This window comes from Netta rufina (assembly GCF_964035555.1).
Source record: "Netta rufina genome assembly, chromosome: 3".
Classification (NCBI taxonomy): Eukaryota; Metazoa; Chordata; class Aves; order Anseriformes; family Anatidae; genus Netta; species Netta rufina.
Window position 1 is genome coordinate 86,986,624 of NC_140125.1, and position 17,909 is coordinate 87,004,532.

The 17,909-nt window shown below is 35.3% G+C and overlaps 1 protein-coding gene across 2 annotated transcripts in view; it reads left to right on the forward strand.

Moving 5' to 3' along the window:
• Positions 1 to 17,909, forward strand: part of PHIP (PHIP subunit of CUL4-Ring ligase complex) — a 112,167-nt gene that overhangs the window by 76,720 nt on the left and 17,538 nt on the right. For both annotated transcript variants that reach the window (XM_084284556.1, XM_084284557.1), the window contains exons 21-31: positions 604 to 744; positions 1,436 to 1,512; positions 2,219 to 2,450; positions 4,502 to 4,621; positions 8,209 to 8,316; positions 8,780 to 8,904; positions 9,077 to 9,159; positions 13,519 to 13,630; positions 13,844 to 13,905; positions 15,219 to 15,374; positions 16,929 to 17,049. In XM_084284556.1, the coding sequence (XP_084140682.1) occupies positions 604 to 744; positions 1,436 to 1,512; positions 2,219 to 2,450; positions 4,502 to 4,621; positions 8,209 to 8,316; positions 8,780 to 8,904; positions 9,077 to 9,159; positions 13,519 to 13,630; positions 13,844 to 13,905; positions 15,219 to 15,374; positions 16,929 to 17,049 (1,337 nt within the window). The remainder of the gene's footprint in view (positions 1 to 603; positions 745 to 1,435; positions 1,513 to 2,218; positions 2,451 to 4,501; positions 4,622 to 8,208; positions 8,317 to 8,779; positions 8,905 to 9,076; positions 9,160 to 13,518; positions 13,631 to 13,843; positions 13,906 to 15,218; positions 15,375 to 16,928; positions 17,050 to 17,909) is intronic.

The window sequence follows — 17,909 nt, forward strand, 5'->3', positions numbered from 1 at the left end:
ATTACATATTCTAAGCTTCATAAGAACTCAGATTCTTTACGACTGACTTGCATTCATTTGAACTGTTCTGTGATCATCTTACCATTTAAAGGCCATTTCTTGTTATACAGGGGTGACTGTAACCAAGGGATGCATTAATGTATGGTCTCTCTCTTCTAACAGATCTGACCCTTCAGATGCAATATGACACATGCTAGAGCTCTCTGTAGGAGTCCCCTTTCTGCTGGGCATTTTCATTAGTGTAATTTTGAGCTGTTACAAACTCTTAGCAGCCTATTGGTTAACTCTCTATGTACCGTGTTGAGAATGATGAGTATTAATGAATCAAGATACAAATTTGTTATTCATATTTGGGAAGAAAATTTAATTTGTCCAGAATATACTGAACTACTTGGTGCTTATATTCAGGTATTCATGCATGTGTTTTATTCACCAGCTTTAGTTGTGGACTTGTGACTTGTCTTGAATTTTCTGATGTTGAAACTTGCATCCTTTTGCTACTGCAAAAGTTGCTTCCTCCAGTACTACTGCTAAATAAAATTCTATGTATTAGTAAAAAAGTATGCTCACAAATGATCTGTTTTGATTTTCATGTCTTCACAGAACCATTCTCATGATCATTTACTAGACACCAGTGACTCAAAAAAACAGCAAGCTAACCAGCACAATTACCGTACAAGATACGCATTAGAAGAAACTGCACGGCCTCCTGAAGAGTTAGAAAATGGACACAGTTCCTCAGATGTAAGATCCTTCGTCATAAAGCAGTCTTATAAATTCCTTTTCTATTTGTTAAGCTTCAGCTTGAGCTAATTAAACTTAGAGTATTTAAACTTAAAATGAGTATTTAAGGTTTGTCCCAATTTCCATTTGATAGTTGAAACTATCAAATTGGAACAGGCTGCCCAGGGAAGTGGTGGAGTCACCATCCCTGGAAGTCTTCAAAAGACGTTTAGATGTAGAGCTTAGGGATATGGTTTAGTGGAGGGCTGTTAGCGTTAGGTTGGAGGTTGGACTCGATGACCTTGAGGTCTCTTCCAACCTAGAAATTCTGTGATTCTGTGATTCTGTGATTCTGTAATTGAAAAGATGGAGAAGTACTACATTAAAAACATTTGGAAATAATTTTTCCAAAGGTAAGCTAGCCTTTTTAAATGGAGATTGAGAAGCACTTATGGTTCCACTGGCTATATGTTAAAAAATGTGGTTCTCCATTGTGCATCTCTCCAGGTATAGATACTTTATTTTTTTCATTTAGTCTGTTAAAGTGAATATCTGCACATTAAAATGTCTTTTAACAAAGTAAAACGTTTCTAATGCTGTGTTTATAAGATACGTAAAGCCTATAAGAGTCTTAATCATTTTTGAATTCTGAAGAAAATGCATTGTCTATCCCTCTCCCTACCCATTCCTTCTCCTCCCCACGCTATTTTAGGAAGGAGAAGCAGTTGTTGCCAGTGGTGGAACATCAGAAGATGATGAAAGAGCATGGCATAGTGATGGCAGTTCTAGGTAAGTGACAATATACCTTAAAAAATCCTGCTTATAAATGTTAAATATTCTTGCCTTCTCTGTAAACAATTAATTAAGTAGTAACTAAAACATGTACATTTAGAAGACGACAAGGAACTTAAAACTTTCAGGATTTCATTTTCATCTGTATTATTGATTTTCTAAAATTCAGGAAATGTTTCATCCTTGTTTGCCAGCAGCAGAATTATTTCCCATTGGTTTTGCAGGATGGTTTTCTTTGCAGGCATGTTTCAGGCCTGCAATAGTACATTCTTGTGACTGCCTCTGCTGGCCCTTGGTTTGAAATTAAAGCAAAGATTGAAGTAGTTTCAACCCATTCTTTGTTTCTTCCTGACCAGATATTTTTGCTAATATTTGTTCAAAGTTCTTCAAAGCCAAAAGACATGAGAACAATATCCAGGCTTTGAAATGTATCATCTTGAACTGACCAAATGAATTTAAGATTCATTAGTTATACTAGAAGATGCTTCTTACAAGATGGATCGATTTCAAAGCTTTTGTTTTACTACCATTTAATTTGCAGTTAGAATGTAAGTTTTTAGGAAACGTTTTTAAACAAATTATAGTTACCTAGACTGTTAACTCTAATCTTGGATTGGATCATATTATATAAACTTATGTTCTCTGAATAGCTTTTCAACTTCTGCTTTTTAATATCTTTATATCTTTTGCATGTCATACATAGTGACTACTCCAGTGATTATTCTGACTGGACAGCAGATGCAGGAATCAATCTGCAACCACCAAAGAAAATACCTAAACTTAAAACAAAGAAAGCAGAAAGTAGTTCAGAAGATGAAGAAGGACCTGAAAAACAAAAGAAGCAAATTAAAAAGGAAAGGAAGAAAGGCAGTGAGGAGAAAGATGGACCATCAACATCACCAAAGAAGAGGAAACCCAAAGAGAGAAAACAAAAGGTTAGATGCACTTCGTATGTTGAAGGATGTTTACTCTTACTGTCTTAGACAAAGTTAGATGATTGATTCAGTTACGTATGTAGCTTATTATCGTGTAATTTGAAAACTTGTCTTTTACTAGTTTTACTGACTCTTGTAAGTCAAATTGTAGATTCTTCTAATTATGTGCTTTCTAAATATAAGGCATTTCACTTGCAAGACATTTTTATGTCCTTAAAGCCATGCTACCTCAGACCAGAAATTCCTTTTATAGGGATATACCAAGTATTGGTGTAACATGTCCCTGTTTTTTTTTTTTTCAGCTGTACTTGACAGTCTCTTCACTTTATTCCAACTTCTTTTTAAGACTAAACAATCATGTCTTCTTTTTTTTTTTTTTTTCAATTCCATTATGTGTGATATTTGCATAGAGTACAGGGCTTTTTTTCAGTGGTAGGGCAGACTCAAACATGCTTTCTCTGACAGGGAGAGAGTTTGGGCAGATGAGATATAAAAGCTTTTATAAGCCTTGTTGAGAAACAAATATATACAGAATGATTTCTGTCCTTATTTTGTTGCAGTGAAACCTCCAATGACAGGCATGAAACTCAAAAAAGATCCTTTCCTCATTCTGCTCCTACCCCCCAAAACCAAACCTAAAACTAAACCTGAGTATGGAATCAGGTTATGGAGCTGATTAGTAAGGGATTTAGCAGAGTTTCAGAAATTACTAGACAAATTCACAGGGATTAGTCTCTTTCTTATTGAATGTGATTATTAACTATGGTTGCCTGAGTTCAGGCTTGGCTTCATGAAGGTTGTAAACTGCTGATTAATGTGTGAAATTATAGCAACAGAGGAATTTGTTAAAAGATTGTTTATTTTCTCCTTCCCATAATTCACCAATGAGCTAGATGGAATTAGCTCTGACATATTACATCATTTTTTCATAAGACAGCCCTATTTGAACCTGAAAATCCATAACACGTTTCTTTATCAGTGATTTATTACACTGGAACAGTTCTGTTTTGATTTTGCTGTTGTTGTTTTTAATTGTGTTTATGCTTTGTCCTGTGATAAATTCCAGTGGTGCTCTCAAAGTAGGCCCCATTCTGGTGAAACCGCGTTTTAATTTGTGCCCAGGAATGAAATCTGGACTATCGTTATTTGCACTCTGGGGATGCAGGGTCTTCTGTCAGTGGCCATGTAGCTTTCTGTACACGTACAAGGTTCTGTTAAGAATTCTAAAGCAACCTCGCTTGGATGGTTGTGCAGAAACTTTTATTTACCTAATCGAGGTCATTTCCACATGCTTTACCTCTCTGTACACTCATTAATCTATTTCTCCCCATTTTACAGAGTTCCTTAATGGGAGGGAACTGTATAGTTGCAGTGTCTTGTGGGCCAAGACAACCATGTGATTATCTCACTAGTTAGACTCTCTCAGCCTAAGACATATTATCTCACTAGTTAGATCAAGTCTGATCAAAAATAGTTTCCAGTCCTCCTGAGATGCTTGATTGTTTGCTGCCTGTTATCTTTGAGGGATGGAGGTTTGAAACATACCTTTAATAAGGAGAAGGAATGGGAAAGATAACTGTAGAACCTGTTCTCTGCTTATTGAATCTAAATTTGTATTACTAAATACAAATTTGTGATTATGGCTTCTGAATACAAAAAGGTTAAAAGTGAAGGCATGCGTGCAGTCTTTTAGATCATATTTAACAATATTTGTTGTAGTGTTTCAATATTTTGTCTAATTGGTTAAAAAGAATGATGTATTTCAGTTTTAGTTTTCTGGGCATGAGTTGTAATTCTTAAATTCAATCTTAAATGCACAAGGTTGTTATTTAAAAAAAAAAACAACTTAGTTCTTTAGATTGTTATTTTTTGGTCTTGATGTTACTGTAAGCTGTAATTAAGATTTATTTTCACACTGACAGTATGTTCCTTTTTACTTTAAATATATTAAAGGAATGGCAGTCAATTTTTAAAAAAGCACTTCCAAAACATAGGAATGCCCCAAATGTTATTTTTTTCTCATATTAATCTTCTGTGTGCATTTTCTTTAGAGGCTGGCCGTAGGAGTTCTGGCAGAAAATGGTTTGACACTGGAAGAATGGCTGCCTTCAGCATGGATTACAGACACTGTTCCTCGCCGATGCCCATTTGTACCGCAGATGGGGGATGAGGTATTGTAGTTTTTCCTCTGTGTTCTTCCTTCTTTTGGCTTGTTTTTGTCTTTATTTTTTATCTTCATCTTTGCATTTTTTTCCAGAGATTTAATACCGTTTATTATTGGCATATTTTGGATTTTCTTTGATCAGGCTAAAATTTGCATTTGCTTCCAATAGTCTCTCCCATACTTAAAAAATGTTCTGCACACAATGTTGCTTTGACCTTTTTCTTCCGTGCTGTTACAGTAACATTCCTTCTTGAACTATATTCAGTGTGTGACTTACGGCACGCTTATACAAGCTGTCTGAGATGCTTTATCTAGTACGACTAGGCCTTTGTGGTAGAGCATCTTGCACCTCAAAGAATACGTACGAAATCAAATAGGAATTCAAGTATTGTTTGGAGAACTTCATTTTGGGACTTGAAGTAAAAACTGGGAATTAAACCTTTTTATAAAGAAAAGAGAGGAAGAAAAAAGTGCTGGTGGTGTTTTTCAAAAACTTAATTTAATCTGAAGACAAGCTCTGATGCTGTTCCTTTTCACGTACATTGCTGATGCCAGATAACTTCTACTAGTCTCTTAAGTCAGAAAACCACAAGAATAATTTTGTATATATCCATTTTACATGAACTAAACTAAAAACATGTTGTAAACATGGTTCAGATGTCTCGGAATACCATAGCAAATAGACACACACCAGTTTCTACTTTGGAATATGTGAAATGCGAACAGTACAGTGAATTTCATGAATAAGTATCAAATAGAAAGTAATACTGAACATCAGAGTCTGTGCATGTTTCCTAAATTCCCCCAGGTTAAAATAAGAGGAAATAGCTGGCTTATGCTGTAATGTGTAGTCTGTTGGCTCTTCAGGGAGCAACATGTTTCAGAGGTACTAAACAGAGTTCTTGTATAGCTCAGATCTTTAGAACATAGTTGGAGAAGTACTTGACTTGGTGGCAAAGTTGGTTAATTTGCTCCTGAGCTGCAGCCATTTGTTGGTATCACCTTACAAACTGAATGGAGAGCAGTGGCTGCATGTACAAGAAGTTTTGCTTTTGTTTTTAGTGGACAACCTCACTGATCCAGTTTGCAGCATAACTAAGCAAGTTATCACTAGTGAGCAAGGAAAATAAACATGTTTTGGAGACTGTGCTGCTCAAAAGATCAAATCTAAACAAATATATTTGGTGCCTGATAGCATCTGGATACGGTGAAGCAGCCAGGGATTTATCTGTACCACATTACCCAGGAGACTTTGGCATCATACCCCAGTTTAGTAAGATAAACTCCGGTGTTTGGTTTGGCAGCTGCTAAATAGCTTATGCACTCTGTACTAGGAATATTTAAGTAGGCTACATTCTTTTGCTGAAAAAATCTTCATATTGGTGAACAGGAAATTTCCTATGCTGCATCTAGAAAGCAGGACTAGTTGCATCAATAGAGGATACATTAGTAATCAAGCTGCTTAGTCTAAAATTCTTTGTGTCATTTGCTTTTCATGGATTTGCTTTAAGATGATGAATAGCCTCTTTTCACTAGAAAGTTACTTTTGAGATCCACAGAAATAAAAGAGAGGTTTAATTAGAGAAATATGATGAGAGAAGTAGTCTCCTGTGGGCTTGGAATGTTTTGGTGGGATGTTTGATATATTTCGTAAGATTTGGAAGGAGAGAGTTTTCAAATTTGTTCTCTTAACAGCTGTGCAAACAAGTAAGAAACAAAAGTAGTGCTATATTTAGGCATACCGAGTATATAAGAATAGCACATACCATCCCTTTGCCCTTTTTGAATATTTAAAGACCTTTGTCATGTGTCTTGAGGAATAGGGGAAACATACAAAAGACACGGGACTCTAGTTTTGCCTGGCTGATTACCCAAGTACAGTACATGGTCTTTGTAATATTCTGTTTTTAACGCGATAAAGAACATTTGTGTCTGGGTACTGCCAATAATATCCAGAAGCAAAATCTTGATCAAGATTAAAAATACAATTTCCTGGAAGAGAGCACGAAGTATTTTTTTTTCCACAGACATCTTTCGGAGTTGTTGTTTTGATGGAAGGCACAGTGCGTGGAGCAGTTTTCAAAGGAAAATATTCTGCTTTTGTAAACGATGCATTATTGTAGGTTTAGGAGAAACAATAAATGTAGAAGGAACTATTTGTAGCCTGAGCCACTCAGCTGATTTTGTTGTTGTTATTTATCAACCCATTAAGGTGTAGGAAACAATTATCATAATGTTGAAAGTGTAATTTAACTTGGTATTATTTTAGAGGAGTCTCCTAGAAGCCTCAGTTCCTCTTCCTGCCATTTAGGTTCTGACAGTGCATTGACTTCTATGCCTTCTGTAGCTGCTGTGCTCTTTTTTTGCTTTCTGGGTATTATGCATTTCAAATACCGTGAAAAGCAAGGTTATAAGGAGTTTGTGTTGTGAAGTAAAGCTTAAGAGTCCTCTATTTAAAAGAAGAAAAAAAAAAAAAGCTATATGAAAGTAAGAAAAGTCAGTAACAGTTAATGTAGAAACTTGGCAGATACTCTTTATAGTATTTTATGATAGAACATTTTTGTGAAGCATGTAGAAATACAGATATTAGTGTTTGTCTTTATAAATGTATTTTAAAACTTATAGAGGGCTGTTTACTCTTCTTTTTTTGTTGTTGTTTTAGGCCTTTGCATTTAAGCTATTCTTCTTTCATCCTACTTGGTAGAAATCTCATGTTTATGGTTTCGTACCTTTTTAAAGGATTTTTATTTGGTGTGCACTATGCTTAGCAGATACCTCTTTATAAGATCTTTGTTCTAATTAGTTTGAAGAAGCTCAGTTTTGCATTTCACAAACATTCCTTGAATGTAAGTTTAAGATTTTTGGCTTACTTCTTTATTACAACAGCGGTTTTTAACAAAAGCACTCATCCAAGCGGTATCAGGATCATTGTAAAACAAAGAAGAGTCTAGATGCCTGAATTGTGGAAGTTTGTAATGGATAGATTTGAAAAAAATTGTCATAAGCACTTGAAATGTCTATTTTTGGTTTGTTCTCATCTTTGTTAGGCTGTTTGGTGGTATGGAAATGAACACCGAGATCTGACCAGTAGAATAGCCAGTAGTTGAATTTTCCTTTTAGAATATATATCTTGTTCAAAAAAGATGCAATTAACTCAATTTTAGGGATGGTTGATTGTCATCTTAGGGCTGTCTTACAGTGGTGAGCAGGTGGATTAGTGGGATTTATGTTACTGCCATTGAATTGTGCTGTAGTGTGATGACTAATAGCTGGTTTTGGTTTTGCTATTGATGTTCCGGTTTCACATGTTTCACTGGTTCGTTTCACTGTTTTTGCATTTTAGGATATTTTGCTCGTATTGAAAATGGTATCCTTCCCCACTTTTTTCTGTAAAAGGGGAAAGTTTCTGTGATACCTGCTTTGACTGTCTACTTAATTTTATTTGAGAACCTGTGACTTATGCAGGAAAAACAGACAGCAAAGACAAAAATGGTAAAAGAGAGAATACACGCATTACATGGCAGCAATACACTAGCATTTTTACTTATAAAAGTCTTCATAACTTCTAAGATAACAGTCCCATTTCACTCCTAGGTCTACTATTTCCGACAAGGTCATGAAGCATATGTTGTAATGGCTAAGAAGAACAAAATATATAGTATTAATCCCAAAAAACAGCCATGGCATAAAATGGAATTACGGGTATGATTTCTTTTTCATTTTTGTTCGGCATCTTAATGTAAAAAAAGTTTGGAAACTTAACAAAACAAACTTAAAGAAGATTCTTAATGCAGATTATTTCTGATACTGTGCTCTTAATATTTTAGATAGATGGAAGGGGAAAAAGTTAACCTAACTGTCAAATGAAATAAGATCTTAAACTGTACTTTTTCTTTGAAACATTTTAGCAAGTTATGCTAAAATCATGCTTGGTCAGTTTATGCCAATTTTATTTTTAATTTGGTTACATCTCATAGCAGCATATTTTTGAAACAAGTTACAATACAAAGTAATACCTTGGTTTGAAAGACTAAATTTCTAATATTTGATTTTGACGTGTTTTGGCAAAAATCTGGTATTTTCAGTATACCTATATTTTCACGTTTCAGAAAGTTGCTAGTCATCGTAACTTCCGTGATGGTATGTAATATTTTGTTGATTCCAGGAGCAAGAGTTGATGAAGATAGTTGGGATTAAGTATGAAGTGGGATTGCCTACTCTCTGCTGTCTTAAACTAGCTTTTCTTGACCCGGATACGGGTAAACTAACTGGAGGATCGTTCACCATGAAGTAAGCACTAGTATATTCAAATTACTTCTCTGTAATTTTGGGTTATTTTGAAAGTCAATGTCATGACTGGAACTTTTGCTTTTGAAGTTTTGAATTCAGAATGTTGAATTATGCTTTACTTCCTGCTCTTGCTATTGTATTGCTTATTAGTTTTGTGTTCTGTTGTCATTAGGTACCATGACATGCCAGATGTCATAGATTTCCTAGTTCTGAGGCAGCAGTTTGATGATGCAAAACATAGACGATGGAATATAGGTGAGTTGTGTGAGTTTGTTTGGGCTTTTTAATGGTTTGTGTTTACATGTCTCCCTGGTTTCATGATAAGTTATTACAAAGTAGGTTATGGTAAATAAATCCTTAATACTATGATGGAAATGGAGGAAAAGTTCTGGCCATATTTGGATGTGGAGTCCCACTTTGTCCTTGACTGAAGCTACAGGCAAGTAAACAAAACATAAAATGTGTTTTGTAAAAGAAAAATAAATCTCACTTGTGTGTTTGCAGGGAGGAATGAAGAATAAATTTTTAGAAATATGTTTATTATAATGTTCAGATGTTTATCGGTAACTAATAATTTACTTTATCCTATCTGTGATTGAAGGCTCTCTTAAAACTGCATTGTTACTAGAGGTTTTTTCCCCAGATTTTTTCAGGCCTGCTTATTTCTGGAAATACAGAAACACTTTATCAAGCATTTGATATTTATATTCTCTAGATTGCGCAAAGAAAATACCTTTCCCATCTATTTTTGACTTGTTTGAGTAAAGCATTGTATACTGGAGAATGTTAATAACAGGCAAGTCCTCCAGTCAGATCAGCTTCCTAGTCATCTTTTCTGTGCAGTAGCAAAGATCACCTTTTAACAATGAAATCTAACTAGGAGGAGAAAAACATGCGGTACAGCAAAATGATTCTCTAAAGTGTGTTTTTTTCAGGAGGTCGTGAAATTCATGTTCTTATTCCTAAGAACATCCTTAGATTGTCGCTGAAACTTAAAAGATTGAGCAAGTATTACTGATTCTTCAGAGTTCAACATGAGTTCTGTTCCCCTAAGAGAGTAATCTGTTTTTGATACCATGTTTGTAGAATTACAGACACCTTTTAAGTCCTCTCTAGTATCTCAGTATATTTTGTAGTGACAAGCTCCCGAAAGTGAAATATTGATAGCCTACTTTTTTTTTTTTTTTTTTTTTTAAACCAATTCTCAAATTCTCAGTGTTAAACACATCTCCTGTAAACTAGCAATGATTGATGTACACATTCAATTCCTTCGGCTCTCCTACTCATGAGCTGTGACTAGCATATACGCAGCTGACTTGGTGGCACTTTTTACTGCTTCAGGCAAAGCATCATATAAAAGAGTGGAGGATTTTATTGTAACAACATGATGGTACATCTGATTGCCTGTTCAGAACGAACTGGTATAATACATATTTCTGCAAATACACTGCATCCCTTCATCTATACGCATTATTTACTTTTTGATGTCCTCTCCTAAGTTCATTGTGACTAAGTAGCCTGAAGAAGTGGCACAGATGGATGTTAGATGCTCTTTCTTATTGATTCTTACCTGATTTTTCTGCCAGAAAAGATGAATTGATATCCTGTCCTTTGCACATCATGACATCCTTGCTTAGTGTGTGTATGCATTGACAATACATAAATTACATAATGCCCTATTAATACTTTACATGAACTTGTCAAAAAGAACAGCTAGCCTTCAGATCTATAGGGAATATAGTAAAAATTCTAGGCTTCCGAATCAGTAGGAAAATGTCCCTCAATTTCCTCTTTAAAGATCATTACAGCTGAAAGATCCCTTAATTGTCAGGCTTGGTTAACACCTACAAAGATGTCACCATGCTTTGCTGTTTCTTGACAGGTATGGATCTGTGGTCTTCTCCTCTGCCACAATGTAAATGTTTTCCCACAAGTTTATGGCAGCAGTAAAATAATGAGTGCCATACCTCATATGTGAACAGCCTAGCCAGAAGTCAATTGTCCTAACAGAAATTCAGGAGTAGTGGAGGAAACTTAAATTGTTAGCCCTTCTAACAAGGACTCAAGGTTATGAGCACAGGTAGCATCTCCTTCCTAGGCTGTCAAGTATATTTCCAGAAACTTGAAGTGTAGAAAGTATTTTTGTAAGCACCAGAAGCATTTATCAAGCCTTCAGTGCAAATAACTTGAGTTTCAGGTCAACACTAATACAGAGTTTGTAACTCTGACAACTGTGTTCATTGTTCAGTTCCTCTTCTGGGTGGTAAGAGTAGCAGTAAAATAGTCTCCTTTTGTGAGACAGTATGAAACGGTAAAGCAGAGATAGCAAAAGCACTGATAAAATTGTTACAGCTCTTCCAGGAATCTTCTGAAACACTACCCTTGTCTCTACTTGACACTGTTGATACTTTACTAGTGTATGCTTATTTATTTGGAACAAACCCTGCCCTGTTTTGTTGCACTGTGGAATACGAGATATAAATGTTCCATGCAGTTCTGGTTTGTTTTCTCAGGACCACTGTCATTATCATTTCTTATTCCTTTATGATTTCTGCCACTTAGCCTGCAAATCAATATTTTTAGAGCTACTCTTTAGAGAGTCGCTGAATATTAAATTTTCTGGCTCCACTTTAAGTCATTAAACATTGATCTCTTAACGATCCTTGGTGGTGGTGGGCTTTTTGTGTTTTTTGTTTTGTTTTGTTTTTTTGTGGTAGACTTTTGGTGGTGGTGGTAAGAGGAAGAATATTTACTTACCTGCAGCATTTATAGTTTCTAATACTAAGGGACCCTGTGTTTTAAATGTATGAATCCTTTTAAAAAGAGCACTCTTCTAAAGGTTGAGGAGTTTTGGGTTCTTATTTCTACTTAGATTCTATTTATTGCACATCATTGTCTTATAGTTCAACTAGAATACAAATATCTGGGCTAAAACCTATTCTGATAGGATACCTTGAGCTTTTGCTATACATATAAGGTAGGTGTACATATAGGATAGGTGATACATGTCTCTTATGTATCAGCTACTTTAAGTTCAACATATGTTTTATATCTCCACCAAGCTAATATCATCTGGTGATACTCAGTTTTGGAAAATTATGCTAAATCCCTCCATTACTTAGAAGTTTCCATCTAATATCTACATAGATGGCTTTCTAGTATCCCACGGATAAAATGACAGAGGTCACTGGAGAGATGGTGATTGAGGAGACTGTTCTGTGAGTGTTTTCATTCACATGCACTTATTTTAGCATTCTCATTTAGCACTGGAATGCTCCGGCTTTTGAGAAATCCAAAGTTGACCGCCGGTGTATACAGTCCTTTAAGTGGTTTTGAACTGCTTAGCACTGGAAAGGCACTCACAATTGTGCCTACTCACATTTCTTTGTAAAACTGCTTGGGAGACTGATCTTTAAGAGCTCTGTGGACTAATTTATTCCTTTAAAATAGATCATTAGCCCTTGTTTAAATTTCTGATCTTGCTTTTAAGATATCTGTGGTATGAATGACTTGGTTCTATTGCATTCGGCACAACTAGGACTTAGTGGAAGTTTTGTATTTGTCCTAGAATTACATAAATGGAACTAATCCATTAAACTAAAAAAAAAATAATCAGTAAACATTTTGAGAACATTTTGGGAATATACATAGTTGTTAATAATTCAGACAACTTCAGCAAGCACTTGAGCAGAATGTTGTGGGTTTTTTCCTTTTTTGTGGAAATACTGGGGAAAAAAAAGCCCTACAGAAGGTGATAAAGTATCTACATGTATAGTCTTCAAATCCCATGAAAACAACAAAAAAAAAATGCTGTTCTTGGAATCTCAGATTTAAATTCCATTTGTTCTTGGATTGAGTTAACTGAGTGTTTCACTAAAAAAAATTGTTTCTAAATTTTGTAGCCTGTTTTACAGAAAATATTAGAAATTATGGTGATGTGTGTAACATATTCAGATGTCTCTTTTTTTTAATAACACTTCTGACCTTTTTGCTCAGCTGTACGAATGCTTTGCAGTAGTAAAACCATTTCAAATCATCCTAAGTGACTTTGCTAACCTTTTGAAGAAGCATTAATAAATGTGATTCTTGTATCAGTCATATTGCCTGCATTAGTGAAGGGCATAATTGTCTAAGTTGTGTTTGGAAGTTGTTTATACACACAGCTGAAGAACACCAGAAACCAAGGAGGATGAGCTCAGCAGCATGTAAATGTATTCCCTGTACAGGGGTGTCAGTGCACAGTTATTTTAAGATAGTGTGTAGTATTTAATGCAAGTAGATTGTAGTTTTAAAGATATAGCATTTGCATGTTTCACCTTTATATGAAATTAAGAAATAAATTCATATATAAAAGTTACGTGGATATATTTGCAAATCATCAATTGCTTCTGTCTATGCTAATTATTAACTGTTTCATTTAGGTTTAAAGGCAGCATTCAGAATTTATTTATTTTTTTTTTTAAATAATATGATTCATATTTGTCTGTTGATGCTGCAAATGCTTAAAGGGGTTTCTGTATTCAAGATCTAGCTGAATGTATCTGAAAACTGCTTTTCAGAGGAGGAGGAAGGAAGGAGCTTGTATTGATGAAATTATTTTGTGTTCTTACCTAGGTGATCGTTTCAGATCAGTAATAGATGATGCTTGGTGGTTTGGAACAATTGAAAGCCAGGAACCTCTTCAGCCCGATTATCCTGACAGCTTGTTTCAATGCTACAATGTCTGGTTAGCAAACTTATCTAAAATCTTTTATTTTAATTAGATATTTCATTTGAAGTACTGACTGAGCAACTTCCTTTTATTAAATTCAATCAAGCATCTCACTGTACCAGTTTATTTTAATATTCTGTAATAAATAAATAAGTTATGCTACAGATATTAAATAATTACTTTGTTTAAGCTGTATTAGTAGATAATTTAAATGTGGTTATTTTTAAGCTGGGACAATGGGGATACCGAGAAGATGAGTCCTTGGGACATGGAGCTGATACCAAGTAATGGTATGGTACATTCATAATTTAATTTGCTTTAAGAGTTTTTATGAAGAAGTAAAAAAATGTCGTGTGATTTCACCAGTTAAGGAGTGTAGTACCACCAACCAGTTGCGTCTAAATAACATTGTGAATTATTAAAATAAATACGTATTAACATAAATAAACTGATCTTTCCTTTAGGAAAGACATACAACCATACTTAGACAAACAAAATATATGTTAGATTTAGCCTCTAATAGCACAAAACCTCAAAATAAATGGCATACAGTTGTAATTAACTTCTCATACAGTTAGAGAGGTTTGAAGGTAGACTTGTGCCCATGTCAGCTGTAAGGAAGCTGACTGTTCTGCAAGCTGTTAGCCTGCCGGCAGGTAATCAATGCATTGAAGACTCAAGATGCACCAGTGAGAGAGTTTGATAATAGTAGGATTTGCTGCCTGTCTGGTTCAGAAATTGTTGTTGTTAGGCATTGTACAGAGAATAAGTAACCATAAATATTTTTTATTCTTTTAAGTTGTGCACATTTCAACTTTTTTTCTATTTCAACCCTTCTTTTAATGAGTACCTCGTACAAGTCAAATACAGAAGCTAGTGTGATAACATGACTAAAGTGAGTAACTGAAACAGGCAGACAACTGAACCTGAACCTGAATTTGTTGCTGTGTCCACAAATACTGATTTTTGTTACACTTCCTTTCAAAAAAAAGAAATAAAAAGTTAGAGGAGCACTGTGCATCATTCTGTTACATTATGAATTTAGTCAAAGTCAGCAGGCCCTGAAGAATGCCAGGGTGATGGTGTTTCAGTTTGCTTGCTCAGTAGCTCTGCTTTTAGCATTTGACCTCACAAAACTGGCAGTGTAGAACCACTAAATGGAGACTGGTTAATAAACCAGTCTAACATCAAAGCCATTATCTTAAATTCCATCTGAAAATCATCAACCGCAAATCCTAGTTACATTACCGAGAATTTAGGGTTTTAAGAAAAACAAGCAACGTGAACTTCAGTTATGATAAAGGATTACCTTAGTTGGTTCTAAAATAAATTCTACAGTTAGCTATTTGGAAGAAAGTAAATCTTGTTTAATGGAGGACTTGTACACCAAATTGCATCATAAAGATTTAAATCTTACATACAACAGTAGAAGGGATTCTCAGTGTGTCAAAAATGTTTTTGAGCAAATCAGGAACTATGCATTTGTCTTGGTTAGTAGAAAGATGTTATGTATATTTGAATTGATTTTTCTTAGTTACGTGGACTATGTATTTCACCAGATACAAAGATTTGTATTTTATTTAGTTTTCGTGTTACGTTCTAGCTGTATTTCCAGAAGAACTAGGAACTAGTGTTCCTTTAACAGATGATGAGCGTAGAACACTGCTGTACAAACCTCTGGATGGAGAATGGGGCTCCAGGACACGAGACGAGGAGTGTGACAGAATTATTGCAGGGATAAACCAGCTCATGACTCTAGGTAAATTCTGAATATTATAGAAAACATTTTTGTGTTATGTTTTACAGGCTATGCTCATGTATACTTATGAAATTACCAATATCAGTAACTGTTATGTCATGAAAAAATACACCTTTAACTTCCTGATTAACTGGAATAAAACTTTCTCATAGCACATTTTAAATGTTTCATATAGTAAGTACACGTAAAAGCCTACACTTTCTCTTAATTTCAAAGATAACTGTATTTTTTTGGTAGATAATTTGACATACACTAGGGGTTTGGGTCTTGATAAAAACAACTACTTGATTTTGACATTGTGAAGTACAGGCTGAATCACAAATCTCTTGTATGTTCTGTGATAAGCTGCCAGTCTTGGTTCTTGGGTAACAGCAATCATAAATTACATATATACAGGTTGTCACAGATTATTACTTTTATGATTTTGAATTACTCAAAGTGACAGGTTTCACAAATCCCAGAAAATTATTGAAATACTTCTAATATCTAAATATCCCACATTATGACTTCTTTCATGACACACTTAGTAAGAAGCTTCCTGTTGCTTCTAAAAGAAACAAAATACCTACATAGTGAACCCATCCAAATTTACAGAATGACATTAAAAAAATGAGAAAATGAAACTTTGGTTGTTTTCACTGTCTCATCTAAGAGTAACAGTTTTACATTTTGTGTTACATTGTATGGCATACTGCTTAGTTTAGGATTTGACTATAGCATATGTGGTACATACTGGTCCAATGCAGCAGTTGCTAGAACATTCATAAGAGGAAGTAAACAGCTTTTAGAAGAGCAGTCTGTTTAACATCAACAATTTTTCTGTTTTTAAAGACATTCAAGGAAGACTTTTAAAGGCTTTTGATGCTTTTCTATTACCGCATTTTCCCTTGAGGTGTAAAATGTTAAAATGACATGTTTAAGCATGCATGATGCTTCTAAGCACAGGAGGAAAAAAAATGTGTAGGTGCGTAGACTTAGCTTGCTCAGCAATCTTCTGGCATTGTGGTGGATTGGTATGAGATGGCTTCTTTGCTATTTGGAGGGGACAGGAGATTGTATTTTGAGAGTGATTTTTCCTCATATCTTAATGAGATTGAAATACTACGATGACATTTATGGTGAGAATTTAATGAATTGCCTTGTTTGAAATTGGAAGAGTGGCAGTATAAAACCAAATGAAATGAGCCTGTCTTGTAAATAATAATGCTGAATTGCATATCTTCGTAATGTATAATTTATACATTTAATTTGACTTTTCAAACACGTATATTTTGCATGCACTCGCCATGTCTCTGAAGAGCGTGGCGCTTCATGCACAACAGGATGGGTACTCACTACAGCGACTGTACTTGCAGCATATACGTCAGCAAGCACTTTTATATCACAAAATAACATTCAGAATATCTACAGCGGTTATTGTTGTTGGTTTTGGGAAAGTGCCCTGCATTTCAAGCATGAAAAAAATCATGTGCTGCGGGGGGTGGAATTCTTGAGACTCCAAAAGGACTGTTCTGTGGTACATAATAACTTTGACTACTTTTCACTTCTGTCTAGATATTGCATCTGCGTTTGTGGCACCTGTGGATCTTCAAGCTTACCCAATGTATTGCACTGTTGTGGCATATCCCACGGACCTCAGTACCATTAAACAAAGACTGGAAAGCAGATTTTACAGGTTAGATTCAAGTGTCAGGTACTGCTGTGAAATACTACCAACTGTGGTTTTGGTAGCTGTTCGTCTCATAATACCTGACTTGGAAATGGGTACAGGTGTGCTCTTTCTGTTTGTCTAATCCTTCACCTAAGTTTCTATTGTATAAGGTTTGTTAAAAAGGATTGAATGTCTCTTCTTCTAAATGTATTTTAGAATTATGTGGTGTAAATTCCTGATAATGCAAATCGTTCCATGTCAGATGCAAATTGCAAAACAGTGCACTTTTTAAGGCTTTTTTTTTTTTTAAATAAGAGAAACCGTAGGCATATTGTACTGGGTCTGGCTGGGATGTTAACTTTCCCTGTAGCAGCCCATACAGTGCTGTGCTCTGCACTTGTAGCTGGAACAGCAGTGTTATCACACCAGTGTTGTGTCTACTGCTGAGCAGCAGTGGCACAGCATCGGGCCTTTCTCTAACCCTCCTAGGGGGCGGGCAAAAAGTGAGAAGAGAAACATCACCAGGGCAGCTGACCTAAACCAACCAAAGGGATATTCCATACCATATAATGTCACACTCAGCAATAAAAGGTGGAAACAGGAAGAAGAGGGGAGGGGTGGGCTCTCGTTGAGAAAATGTCGGTCCTCCTCCCGAACACCAGCTATGTGCGTTGAGGCCCTGCTTCAAGGACGTGGTCAATCATTGTGCATTTGTGGGAAGTAGAGAGTAATTTCTTTCCTCTGCACTTCCACATAGCCTTCATTTGTTTTATTTGTTTCCCTCCCTTTTTTTCCCTTTCCCTTTTGCCACTCCCTTTTCCCCTTTCCCTTTTTATTTCCCTTTAGTTAAATTGTTTAGTTCATAATAATCTTTCTTTAATTAT